General features: G+C 31.6%; 1 protein-coding gene and 1 pseudogene across 1 annotated transcript; both read right to left on the bottom strand.

Annotated features, from left to right (window-relative positions):
* Positions 1–3556: 3556 nt before the first annotated feature.
* On the bottom strand, positions 3557–4979 carry LOC145949630 (uncharacterized; annotated as a pseudogene).
* A 7722-nt stretch (positions 4980–12701) lies between these two features.
* On the bottom strand, positions 12702–14315 carry LOC114916169 (uncharacterized). Its single transcript, XM_029272311.2, has 4 exons — positions 14056–14315; positions 13675–13919; positions 13056–13102; positions 12702–12945 (listed from the first exon to the last, which is right to left on the bottom strand). The coding sequence occupies exons 1-4, from the start codon at positions 14174–14176 to the stop codon at positions 12867–12869; spliced, it is 492 nt and encodes a 163-aa protein (XP_029128144.2). The 5' UTR covers positions 14177–14315; the 3' UTR covers positions 12702–12866.
* Positions 14316–14627: the final 312 nt, after the last annotated feature.

Genomic DNA, 14627 nt, shown 5'->3' with positions numbered 1-14627 from the left:
ATTAAATGATCTTATCGAGCCGCCTTTCGGTTTTCGGCTCGGGATGCTGCTTTTTCCGAACTTTTGCCTAGGTTACTTGAGATGCGTTCCCTAGCAGACATTTTCTTTTGATCTTTACTTTTGTCTAAGCTACCCTTTTTGTTTGTGGGTCTCCTAGCGGACCTTGCCCTAATTTTTGTGCAGCCCCCTTGGTGGGTTTCCTGCCAGGCTTTTGCAGCATTTGTGATCATCTTTCATTCCTTCATTAAAGGGGGATTCCCCTTGCACTAATTTCATTTGGACTTTTATCCACAAGTCATGCCCAATTTGATTGATCTTTATGTGTTTTTTTTTTATTGTGTATTAAGCTATTGTCTCTGATGACGTCCTTATTTCAAATGTACTTGTTCATTTAAGGTTTGTTGACGAGGCTTAGAGTAGATAAGAGGGAGAAGAGAAACGAAGTAGAAAAATGTATGGCATTAAAATAGAATTTTTAATCTACACGTGCCCATTTAATGTAGCTCGAAGGCCCGGGCATGCCCCGAGTTCGTGATTCATACACAGAGAAGTAGAAGGAGGTTGCCCCTTAGAGAGGCCTAGGTCATCTGACTATAGAGCCAATCCTCCACTTTCTTGGATGTGGCACTTTGTGTAGAGGGAGGTCCTTTGGCTTCTTCTCTCATGAAGGTGTTGTCAACCCATATCAAGAGACTTTCTTGAGTTGAAGTGATGATAGAGCTTTTCATGGAGTCTTGCTTCTCAAGAGGAACACTTAAGCTGTCTCTTGATTTTCAGCTCGAACAAACATTGCCCTTTTTTTGTTTTGTTTTTTTGTTTTTTTTTTTGCCTAGAACGCCCTTTGCGGGTTTTCATTCTAGTAGCTTCTTAACAAGCAATGCTTATCTCTTGTTGAAATCACCTTTTGAGAAAGCTCTATTCACTTTGCCTTAGTGTTTGAGGGATTCGTCCTCCTCAGGTTCCCTTTATTAGCTGGCATCTCGTTAGGAGTGTGGATCCATCCATTCATGGTCATTTCTCCTATTTCGCTTGGATTTCACGGTTGCACGACACGACTTTATCCTCTTTGGGGTAAGAGTTGACGTCTTAATGATTGTGGAGTTCTTTACCCTAAAGTCTTTATGCATGACTTACTCTCCATTACTTTCGATTAACGCACATAGGTTAATTTCCCTTTTTATTCTCATTTATTCTTTTACAAGGAGGGATGAATGTAATGCAGAATGTAAAGAAAGTTGAGAATAATAAATATCAGTCTCATTGATTTGTTTATTTGTGAATGCTCAAATAGATTTCGGCAGTATTAAGTGAAAATCTATATTAGATTCTAAGAAGACTTACTTCAACAAACATATCGAAGCAAGGGCCCAACCATAGTATTTTTTTTTTTTAAATTGATTTGGGTTTTTCTTTATAGCACAGATACTGCCGTACATTAGAGCATTCATTTTTCTTAACTTTCTATACGTATTGCAACCTAATCCTCCTTAGCTAATGAAATAAAATGAATGAAATTAATGAGCTAATCTAGAATGCATGTCATTTTTTTTTGCCTAATCTTTATCATGTTTCTATTATCTAAAGGGGAATGATGCATGGTAAAGATGTGATTTCTTTTATTGATTTTTTTTTCACAGAAAGGAAACTACCTATATGATGTTAATGGAATGCTGACCTAAGAATGTACAAAAGGGTATAAAATTATTATTATTATTTTTTATTATTTGTTTGTTTATTTTAAAATTCCAATCCATCTTATTAGAACAAAATAATACAAACAAATGCACACACATATGTTCAATCAACGTACACCCACGAACAGTCATGATCAAATCCTTGGTCTGTGGTCCCTGTCAAGAAAAGTGCGTTGTATAGGACGGTTCTAATCTCACTGGTCTTTAAGGCCCTCAAGGTGCCCCCATTATAGGGACCCAGTATCTCTGTCGCCGTCACCTGGCAAACTCTAAGGTCTGTCGCAGTATTTCGAGCTAGAGTAACTGATTATCACCTTGAGTGTGATTTTCGACAAGGCTCGCAGGCTCCAAGGCCAAACTTGGGTCGGTCGTACCTCAACCACTCCCTATGTTTAATACCCTCATGCCCCCGAGTGTAGGGGGAACTGTTGTGTGCATAGGTTTGTGTACAAATTTTATTTCAAACAAGTGCGGAATTTAAATAAGCAAACATATATCAAAGCCAAACAAAGAAAACAAACAAGGTAAAGAGGAAAAATATTTAAATTATAATTCTTATTTTATTAACTTGATCATTTATTTGGGCCTGACCCTCTTAAAACGTCCCCAGCGAAGTCGCCATCTGTCGCAACCCGAAAATTTTCGATCTTGCGACCTATGATTTAGACATCCTTTTAAAAGTCTCATTAATTAAGGAATGCCCGAACACCAGACTAATCCTTAATTAATGGTTTTGAAAATAGGTTCATGGAGTCGCCACCAATATTTTACTCAAAATATTGGAAAAAGAAAAGGTTTTTAAAGATCCAATAATGGCCTTGATAACCAAAATTGGGTTCGGGGGTCAATTACGTGTAGGGAAGGTATTAAGCACCCCTACAACGCCCTAAATCGGTACCCTATGATGAAGATAACGTAATAAGAATTAATAGATTAAATATTAAATCCCCTTTAATAATATTTATTTACATGCTTAAAATATAAATTAAGCAATTTCTCTAAAATATCTACATTATGACTTTTATTATAATAAAAAGGAAATAAAAAACGAGGAATAAAAAGAAGAAAAGAAGATTGAATGAAATACCTCTTGAACAAGCTTTATTGAATCTTCAAATATGGAAAAGGTGCTTTGTGGCGACCTTTCACACTACAGTATGCCTCACAAATCTCAAGAAATACAATAGGAGGGAGAGAGAATATAGAAATGCGACACAAATCTCAAAAAAATATAATAGAAGGGAGAGAGATAGAGAATTTTCGTGCTCAAAGGAGTCTTATTCGAAATTTCTCTGGCCGCCCGGAGAACTGTGCCCAAGACTTCAATTTATAGGGATCAGCAATGGGCCAGAACGGCCTGTTCCGGTTTCGGAACGGCCCGTTCTGGCCCAATTATTATGTGTAAATTTCGTACCCTGGAACGACCCATTCTGAAAACGGAACGGCCCATTCCAGAGTAGAAAATAACACAAATTTTCCTTTTCCAGAACGGCCCGTTCCAGATTTGCCTGGTTTGGAACGACCCATTCTGGTATTGGAACGGCCCGTTCCACCCAAAATATTTAGTTGATTTCAGTTACGTTGGAACGACCCGTTCTTATATTGGAACGGCCCGTTCCGGGGTTCAGAACGGCTCGTTCCGGGCTACTGAAACCACCTGGCCTTTAGGCCTTCTGATGTCTTGTCTTGTTGTTTGCCTACTTCGGAAGCCCCTTCCCTTCATAATGGAGGTCCATTTCTTTGTTTGTGTGCCCCCCGAACGAAATTGGGTGTCTACAAGTCAAAGACAAAAATAATAAAAAAATAACAATATCTAGATAAATAATAATAATAATAATAATTCTCCATAATATTCTATTATCTTAAATAACATTCACCCACATATCCATAGCTATACTAGTCCTCCAAGCATTAGCGTCTTCTTGCTCTTGCTCCTGGGTTTGAATAATAGGTTCAAAAGTATGATCTTCATTAAACGGTAATGTTGAAGGTTCATTCACCGCTTCAATTGGAAATTCATCAGAACGATATTCTTTACGTAGAAAGTTATGTAGTGCTGCACATACTAACACAAGTTTTACTTGTGTCTTAAATAAAAATGGAGGTGCTGACTTAAAAATTGTGAACCTTGATTTTAAAATACCAAATATTCTCTCGATTACATTCTTTAAAGACGCATGACGAAGATTGAACAATTCTTTCTCATTTTCAAGGTCATTACCCTAACCTGCAAAATCTTGTAGATGATATCTTACACCTCGAAATGAAGCTAAAAATTGTCGTCAATTAGGAAATCCACCATCCACCAAAAAATATTTACCTAATTACATATGCAATATATATAATATTAGTATAATAATAATAATAATTATTATTATTATTATTATTATTTATAGAATAAGCATTTACCTTAAGCCACTTTAAGTGTATTCCTCCTTGTTATAGCATCATTTAGTAGCTTAGAATCATGAGCCAAACCCTCCCAACCACTAAGAATGTACATGAACTTCAAATCAAAATTACAAGCAGCTAATACATTTTGTGATATCTTTCCATGACGATTATGATAATTACTTACATCTCGCCCTTCACTATTGCTGGAATATGTGTCCCATCAATAGATTCAATGAAATCCTAAAATTTAACATATATAACACTTCATCGTATGAAAAATATAAATATAGAAGTGTCAAATTTAATTATAATTTTTATTGTAAAATAATTAGTACATACCTTGAAGAAAGGGAAGAACCTTGTGCTTTCTCTAATTTTAGCTGGCACAATTGATCCTGGTTTAACCATCAATGTAGGTGCTATCGTATTCAAAGCCTTCAAAATCTTGTGAAAATTTTCACTTGTAGCAAATTGTGATCGGCCAAATGTGTTATGAATTACACAATATCGAGTATTCTGACCAACAATTTGTAGGAATGATGCAATCATTTCTTCAACACAAATATATCGTGTATCCTCTAGAGGTGTTTTCACTCTAAGAATTGCACATAACTTTCAAAATAAATCTAGATACATCCTATAAACTTGTCGAAATATTGCAGGATCATCGTTTAATGCTCGATGTATATAGTCATTTCCCATGTTAGTAATTTGTTGTCGATTTAATGAACGCTCAATTTGTTCATTACGTATCATAACTATAAATTGAGTCAACACATGCATTAATGCATGAATTGCCGTTACACATGCGTACATGGCATCATAAAATTCTTTGTCATATATCTCTTTGTCACCCATTGCTTCTTCATCTATGTCACTACCTTCATACATGCTCGAATGTGACATTGTACATAAAACAATATAACTAAAAATAATAATATAATAGAAAAATAAAACATGCTAAAATATTTCAATTAAGGACGACCAAAATAACACCAAAACAATATAATTCCACTATTCAAAATGTGTTCATACACAACCAAAATATAAAGCAATCAATTCAATCAAGTGCAAGATCGAATATATTGGCTGTTCAAATGGATCAAATACCTCAGCCATTATAAAAAAAACATGTAAAAATGGAAATATAGGAACATAAGATAATTTTTTATATATAAAAAATTAATATATTCGATATTGAGAAAATATTTAGATATATAATTTTTTTTTATATAAACGGAAGTATTTAGATATAGAGAATATATATATATATATATATATATATATATATATATAATTTTAGTTATATATTATATGATAATTTTTTAACAATATTTATACATATAAATTATTCTAACAAATATTTTAACAATATTTCCTTTTTTTTAAAAATAAGCTAATGAAGGCATAAACCCTAAACCCTAAAAAAATAGATACTGCAATGTCTTATGTTAATTTTCTTTTTTTAAAATATAAAAAAAAATCATAATTTCATAATATAAAAACAAAAAAAATTCATAGTATAAAAAATAAAATAATTGTTTAGTCATAAAAGGAGGAGGGATAAGAGTAACAAACTCAAGGGAAGGAGAGAGATCACAGTTTTTATGGTGAGAGGGTTCTTCTCTCAACTAAGATCCATTTTCATCTCATTCTACTCACAAAAACCCTAAATGAAGTTCATCTTTTATATATATATATATATATATATATATTGTAGAGATCATGATATCAATTTCATCTTTCACCTTTTCTTTTTCTTGACGTGTGTTATAAAAAAATTTACCACTTAAAAGTTAAAATTTCAAGCATTTTTTTTGTGTTATATAAAGGAACAAATTCAACTAAATAGAATAAAATAGAGCAAGTCAATTAAAGAGAACGAACAGAAAAATAAAGCAATTCAATGACACTATCATTTACATATCAGAATTTCACAACATAGGGGAATGAGATGGGAACAATACTACAATATTATATATGAGCAATGAACAATAGTGCAATATTATTAGCAGAGAAAAATCGGAGAAGACAGGAGCATAAAAAAAAAGATGAAAAAACTCACTTGAAAATTCTTGAAGCACTTGAAAAGTCACTTTAAACAATCCTTCAAAATTCGATGGGTTTGGATGAGATTGTTTTATGAATTTGGTATTTATAGATAACACTAGAAAGTCCTTCAAAATCTCTCACACACAACAATCCTTTAAAATCCTTATATTTTTGAATACCAATAGATTATTTTTAAGTTGTAAAAAATCTCAAATGAATACCAATGAATTTTAATAGACTCTTTAAAAAATCTTGAAAATCCAGATTGAATACCACTGGATTGTTTTTAAGTGACATAAAATCCTGATTGAATACCAATGATTTTTTTACTAAAAAAAAAATCTTTTAAAATCCTACGAAATCCTAAACCAATACACTCCCTTAACTTTACATCGATTATCAACTATTGCTCGAATGCTGCTTTTAGATTTGATAAAATATCCATCGAATTCAAGATACAATAACATGCATTTTATTTATTATTTGTTATATTATATAGACTAGCAAATATAGAATTTTTAAAATTAATAAATAATTAACAACACACCCTGAATATTATTATCTTGACTATCATAACAACTTCATCTTTAATGTTACATAGGAGGGGAATTTAAATTCATGCGTCAGCCAGACCTTTTAAAAAAATAATTTTTCAAGATTTTGAACCTATATGCAGCAACATTACATATATAAAATTGAATTTGTTGACTCACAAAAACTTGAACAAAAATGAAGAGTGTATGAGGTCTATGTCTATTGCAACTAGACTTGTTAAAAAGGAGTAAACACAAAGCATTTATAAACTAAATTTCCCAAAAATAAGGATATAGAGCATACATACTGTAATAATGGGAAATGAGTCTTCGCAACCAAGTTAAAATATAATTCACTGTATGGGTGGTATGGGGAAAAAAGAAGCTTAATCTTGATTATACTCTTAACAGAATAAATTCTGATTTTTTCCAAAGTGCATGCCCAAAAATACAAAAAATGTATTTAACCTTTGTGACAGATCTACAACACAATAGAAAAGAAAAAGTATAATCAGGGGTCTTTTCCTCATAACGGACAAGGCAATTCTGAATAGTAACCTGAAAATTGACAATCTTATTGATTCAAATAAAGGAACTGAAACCAAACATGAAATGTTCAGGAATAATTTCACGTGATATATGGTTGACCTATAATAAGAAGAAAAAAATAGAGTTCCTAGTCCGATTCTCTCACACAAATAAAATGTCTCTAAACAAGGAGAAAGTTATACGTAAAATAGACAAAAATAGGATAATCGTCTGTAAAATTCTCTACATAAAGAATTAATCACGGATATCAGAAATTTATATGATATTAACTTTGGCCATGGGAGACTTTTGAAAAGTACTTCACCGCTGTGTTTACTTCACCGCTGTACATGTGTTTACTATCTCACCGTCTACGTCTGGAGATGAATCCGTGTTCACTTTCAGTGACTCCAATCTAATAAAGCTCGGAGGTTGAGATGTCAATGAAATGAGATTTGAGATATCCTACACAACTAGAATGAATTGGATACATATTTAGAGTCCGTTTATGTACCATGGTGGTCTCTCGTTGACCAATCCAAGACACATCGACAAGATGTTGATCCAACATAGACTCTTCGCACCTCAATGTTCAACCTAGAGGGCTATGTATTGTGGTGGTTTCCTTCCAACATAAACTCTTCCCACCTTCATGCTTGAGCCTAGAGGGCTCTATACCGTGGTGGTCTCTTGAGGACCGATCCAAATCACATCATTAAAATACCGATCCACTATAGGCTCTTCGCACATTCTTGCTTGAGCCTAGAGGGCTCTCTATCGTGGTGATCTCCTAAGGACCGACCTAAATCACATCATCAAATGTCGATACAACATAGACTCTTCACACCTTCATGCTTGAGCTAAGAGAGCTTTGTATTGTGGTAGTCTCCCGAGGATCGACCCGAATCACATCATCAAAATTGCGATCCAATAAGAATTTAGATCATAGTAGTTTCCTTTCAGTCGACCCAAAATGCATCATCAAAATGTCGATCTAACAAGAATAGACTGTAGTAGTCTCTTTCTGATTGACTTGAAGTGTATCATCAAAATGTCAATCCAATGAGAACATAGACCATAGTAATCTCCTTCCGACCCACCCAAGGTGCAATATCAAAATGTTGATCCAATGAGATCATAGACTATGCGCTTTAGTGTTCCAACATGGATTGTTATGTACCAAGGTGATCTCTCAAGCAATCACTAGGAGGATCGGTCATAGGATGACTGGACCCCTCTCTCAAATGGTTATTTTCTTAACATCAACACAATCGAACATGTGACGAAATTATTCTCCTTTTTGTCCAAAAGTTTCTCAAGCATGTAGCTAGCCTTGGGTGTGGTGACCTACTTCCCCCATCCTAACAGTCTATAGTAAGATCCCACAATTCTCAGAATGGCTAAGATAACAACCATAAATATTGGAATCATGGGCCTATTAATGACAATAATAATATGGCACATGCAATCTACGGAATATAACTATAAACGTGAGATTTGTGTTTATAATTTCATACCTATATATAGAGGGCGGTTAAGTCTAGAGAGAATGAGGTTACATTTATTGAATGTTCTAGGCCAGGATTGCTAATAGATTCTTTTAGCACTATATTACTAAGGGTTTTTCAAAAGTGGTCCTCAGTACTGAAACAATTTACAAGTTATGAGCACTTTTAAGAACATTTATACTAGAAAAAAAATCATTACCTTTAACAAAATTATATCGAAACATTTTCTTAAATGAATATTTTGAAATGGAATTTAAACCATAAAGATTAAGAACAAGCAAACATTTGAAATGTTACAAATAACATAAAGCATAAGGCAAAAAAAATTTGTTTGGATACAAGTTAGAAGTATTTTAAAGAGATTTTCCACCAAAAACAAGTGTATTTTTCAATAGAGAAACTCTCAGAAGCATTGTAAGCTTGTATCCAAATACGCCAAAGAAGGCAAAAACGTAGCAAAGTAACTTACACGTAGTATTAATTACTTGAAAGATATGCCAAGAAAATTTCCACCCAAAGATGATTGATCTGTGGCCATCACAAGATTGATAACCCATGTCCACACACACTTCTCGGAGAAATGAAAGAAGACATTTGAAGAAGAGTTGGTGATCAGCAAAACCCGTGATATGAAAAAAAAGTAAGATTGGAAGAATGCTCATAGGAGATCACCTTGGAGATCCACGTCCTTCAACTAGTATTCACCAAGGTAAAGGATAATTATTAATCTCACTCTAGGCGTGAGATAACTATTGGATAGTGAGATTGATCTCAATCTCTTTTTTGTTGTATACGTCGTATGAAGGAGAAAATTCCAATTTGTGACTTGTGCTATGTTTTTTTCTCTTTCATATGATTCTTCAATGCTCTAATTAATGTCTAAAATGTATATGTATGTTTAATTTCATGAATCAAATTAATCTTATGAATCTTGGATTGTCCATGGATTCCTTTGTAAATCCCAACGAATGAACGTATAGAGTCAATATGAGATAATTGAGATGAGTACGTGGGAATATGTAATTATGACTTAATAGATGGTTTTTGACTTTTAATCTATGATTCTATCAATTGATGGCCATTTTTTGTGAAATTTGGTGATGAGATGAAACACAAGGTTGAATAATCGAAGTTTGTATCTGTCGAATTTTTGTCACAAGTGTGATTGATGAGTCAAGATTATGACTGGTAAGTCATGGGCATGACCAATGTTACGAGTGTAATTGGTGAGTCTCGCAATTGTGACACATCCTAACCTTGAACTTTTAGAAACATCGAGCTAGTCATGGGCGTATTGTGACACACCTTGTTACTTCTTTTTCTTATTCTTTTCTTGTTTTTTCTCCCTTTTTATCACCTTCATTGCTTAAGATGAGTTATATTTATGAGTTCGGGATACAACATATTAATATGATTAAGTATGATGAATAGAGCATGACTTTGTGATGATGAAATGGATGAATGTTGTGAATGGATTGATGTTGCCATATCATTGAGAATATGCATAGAGATAACAAGATATTGCATTAAAGTCTTGCGTGACATGCATAATGTGAATCAACAAATCAATACAATTATATATATATATATATATATATATATATATATATATATATATATATTTGACTAGTACTAGATGCATATGCCAATTGTGGTTCATGTTTATTGCATTTTGTGTGAATGTGTATTGTGTGATAAGTGATATAGTAAGTGAAGTGGTGAATTTCGTTATTGCAAAATGGAAAGTAACTGTGCAAATGCATAGGTATCATTCTATTTTTTTTTTAAAATAGGTTTAGACCAACAATTAAAAAGAGTGTTTATGTTTATTAAAGAGAAACATTTTTAAAGAAAAATATTTAAATAAAAACCCATAGTTTGGTTTGGGTTATTCTAATTAATCTAATTATAATTAGGATGCAATTCAAATTCATACACATTAAGACACACGATAAGAAAAAATGCTTAAGATATTCAATAATTTTTTTGCTTTTGTATATTGTTTGATAAATAATAGACTATAACAAATAAAATAATATTAAATATATTACAATATTCTTTGTAATACTATTAATTATCATAATTAACAAAAAATTATTATTATTATTATTATTATTATTATTCTAATAAGAATGATAATGTTAAGAATTGTAATAACAACAATAATATTATTATTAATAATGATAATAACGATAATAATAATAATAAAGTTATGGTGGTGAGGGTAGAATTCAACAACAATGCTAAGCAACACTATTGATGATGTTGGGCAACGATAGTAAAGCTTGAAGTAGTGTTTGTATTAATGAGTGCTTTTGTACTCGAGACAAAAAAAAATTATCTCGTAACTTACTAAATAACAAAAAATAAGATTTTTGTCATGTCTCATGATTCTATTACCTTCCTAACATTTTGCCTAGAAGGCCACTGGGCCGAATAGCCTAACACCGTCAAAGGAACTTGGCATAATAATGACTAAAAATCTATATCTAACACAAAATTTAGTTATAAATAATCATGATTGATTACTAAGATATGGTGCCCTACCTTCCCAACATGAAACCAAAAGAATACTCCGATTTAAACTTTATATCTTTTATACTTGAGGTTAGTGGGTAAATGTATCTTCTTAACCTTTAGTCGATCGATAAGGCTTGACAAGAGGACCCTTACAAGGGAGCCTAATCAAGAGAGTTTGGTTGAGTATTTCACTGACCAATCGTATCCTTACTCAGAAAACAACTTGACATTTGGTCTTGAAATTCATATCTAACATAAAATTTAATTATTAATAACAATGATTGAATATTAAAATACCACATTTATTATCAGACAAATTCTTACAAGGTCCCAAAAATTCTAGACTTACGAAGGCCAAAAAAAACAAGTATCAAATATTCAACTTGGAACAAAGAAATCTTCCATTGAATACGCTGACTTTGGACAGTCGCTAACTTATCTCTAATACATTTTTCAGATAAAACACAAATAAAAGTAATTAAATTTTTAATCTGATTGATCCAATTTGGTCTAAAATTAATAAGTTTATTTGTTTTTTACGGTAAAAATGAATTGATTTGTCGAATTGAAGAAGGTAGGAGAAAATGGAAATAATTCGTTTGATAGGTAATTATTTTATTTTTATCATGTAATTCAAGAAATTGTTAGGCGAGATTTGCTCTTTTACTCCTCTATGATTTCCTAGTTGTAATTTTTTATTCTTTTTTTAATTACGCAATTTTAATTTACTGAATTTTAAATTTATTCTATGATTTCCTAGTTGTAATTTTTATTCTTTTTTTAATTACGCAATTCTAATTTACTGAATTTTAAATTTATGCAATTTTAATTTCCTATGTGAATTGAACCGTTAATTGACGAACATGGACTCTATGAATCTAAAATCCACCGTTTTAGTATCTTTAACTTCTTTGATTTTTTATACCCAATATTGTTATGCTTGCTTACAAGTCTCTGTGACTTATGGACGGCCCTTTGTTTTCTAATTTATTATTTGAATATATTCTCTGCATTTTATAGTCATTGTTCTGTGACTCATAAATTTCTTATGTCTAACTGTTACTTGAAACTTAGGGGATATATTGAATTAAAATTTTAAAGAATTTTTTTATTTAAAAAAAAATTCTACAAATTTTAAAAAATTTTATAAGATTTTCATCACTTTTAAGACTACAAAATTTTACAAGATTTTAATCAAAATTTTGCAAGATTTTTAAGTCGAAATTTTAATGAATTTTGCGAGACTTTGTAAAATTTCGTGAATTTTTTACATACAATAAAAATTTAAGATTTTTTTTCATATATTTAACTTTAAAAAGAGTCAAAAACAAAAATAATAAAAAATAACAATATTTAAATAAATAATAATAATAATAATAATAATTCTTTGGAACTCAACAAAAAAATATACTATTTGCAGTCATTTATACGAGTCATATATTGTAAGTTTAAATACTTTTTACATTAAATTACTTTTATAGTAATTATTATAAAAATAAACAATTTTATACGACAATTCATGAATGATTGAGAATATTCAAGATATTTTCACTGTTAACGTATTTGAATTATATTCTGTTGATACCTAGAAAATCAAAATCATGATGTTGTAACCAAATAAATAGTTAGAAAGTTCTTTAACGATGACCAGAACCAGAAGCCCTCCTTGATGATCTTGATTGTGACCTTAGTGATTGCAGCAGGTTAATTCTAATGCTGAAAATAAGAAAAATTGAAGCATGGAATTCGTTAATTGCTATCAATTTATTGAGGGTAAAGTGAAATGGACAAGGTAGCTATTTGAAATTCAAGGTAAATTTACTCACTTCTTTTGAACATGAACATATTCATCAGTTTCATCCAGTATGTCTCCCTTGAAAAGGAAAAAATAGATTGCAATCAGCATGGAAAAAAGATGAGTTCTAGTGGTGTCAATAATGGAAAACACCAGAAGCTTGATATTTCAAAAAATGATGAAACATTTCACTAAACTCCTAAGGGTCAACTAAATTAGTTGGTCGTTCAAACATTCAAAATATTAAACCTGAATAAGGTTTTTTTGTTATTTTCATCAAAGATATTCTCCAACCGATAGTCAGATATTAACTCCATTCAAGACTAAAAATCACTGAAATGAGTTATGTCTCTAAACAAGTTTGTTTCATACTCACGACCAAAGAATCAAACTCTTATCACATATTTAAGGAACTAGCTATCTACTAACTGTGTTACATCTTGTTAGTAATGAGATTAAGGTCTTAATAGAAGTAATCTTAACCCAGCTTCCCATATTTCTCCTAAAGTAACATAACCATGTGTGTTATCATCACTAAAAGAAAGAAATGTTATATGGTTTTCACAAATAGGAATATGAAGTATTCTGCCCTATTGACATAAGATTAGAAAAACAAAGTTATTGCATAAATGATAAACCACCATTCTAACCTGTAACAGTTCCTCCATGACATCTTCCATTGTGATGATGCCAATAACTTCCTCATCTATAACATCCGGAAGAGACTCTACTTGTTCTTGTGAGAAATCTCCATTTTCTTGTTCCACTGCTTCACTTTCTAGTTCCATCATATTTTTTAATGTTGGACTATGAAATTCCGCGTCGCTAGAGTTTAAACCAGATTCATGAACTGAACTTCTCTGACTTATTTCCAGGACAAAGGATGAATCAGATTCTGCAGATCCCAGATTGAGTAACATAAGTGATTTATCCTCTTCCAAGAAACTAAATTTTTTCTACTTTTGTTTTGCTATTCATCTTAAATAAAGTGCTTTGATTTGATACCATGGCTAAATTCTGTAAGATTTTACCTCCAGCAACTTGAGCTGGGTTTGATTTTTTATGAGTAATTATATTCAAAAAGGTAGGTGCACCGACAGCATGAACTGTAGTGCTCTCTGTGTCTTTGTTGGATTCCAAGACAATAGCCATATGGCTGTGACCCTTCTGGAATTGATTCAATATTTCATATAGTGGCCAACTTTCATAAACCCTGTCACACAATTATTAAATAAGCAATATCATGTAGTTAGCATAGTAGTGACTACTGTAATCATTTGTAATACAACCTCCCTTCCATATCTATTAATGCTTTAGCCTTCTTTTTTTTTTTTTGGAGGGAAAACATATTATAGTTTTTCCATTGCTACAAAAGTAATTTATCAGATGTAAAGTGACATTAAATACACATTTTAGTCCGGATACATTAATATTTTGCATCCATTAAATACTCCTTAATTTATGTACATTAATCTTAAACATCAATATATATGGAAATAAGAGTATAAGTCTTTTTAGATACAAGTTAGAAGTACTTCTAAAAAAAATTTATTGAAAAAAAAAATAACTATCAAAAGTTCTTTTAAACTTGTATCCAGTCAGA

The sequence above is a fragment of the Cajanus cajan genome, chromosome 1 (genome assembly GCF_000230855.2).
Source record: "Cajanus cajan strain Asha chromosome 1, NIPB_CcT2T_4, whole genome shotgun sequence".
Lineage (NCBI taxonomy): Eukaryota > Viridiplantae > Streptophyta > Magnoliopsida > Fabales > Fabaceae > Cajanus > Cajanus cajan.
The sequence above is the reverse complement of the archived record's forward strand: the minus strand, read 5'-3'. Positions and strand labels throughout refer to the sequence as shown.

Bases quoted from the DNA above. Each gene is read 5' to 3' on its own strand.
- LOC114916169 (XM_029272311.2), bottom strand. From the start codon at position 14,176: ATGGCTATTGTCTTGGAATCCAACAAAGACACAGAGAGCACTACAGTT. The intron at 13,920-14,055 runs GTAAAATCTTAC...TGGGATCTGCAG, and splicing joins CCCAGCTCAAGTTGCTGGAG to AATCTGATTCATCCTTTGTC. The intron at 12,946-13,055 runs GTGAGTAAATTT...TCTTATTTTCAG, and splicing joins TATGTTCATGTTCAAAAGAA to CATTAGAATTAACCTGCTGC.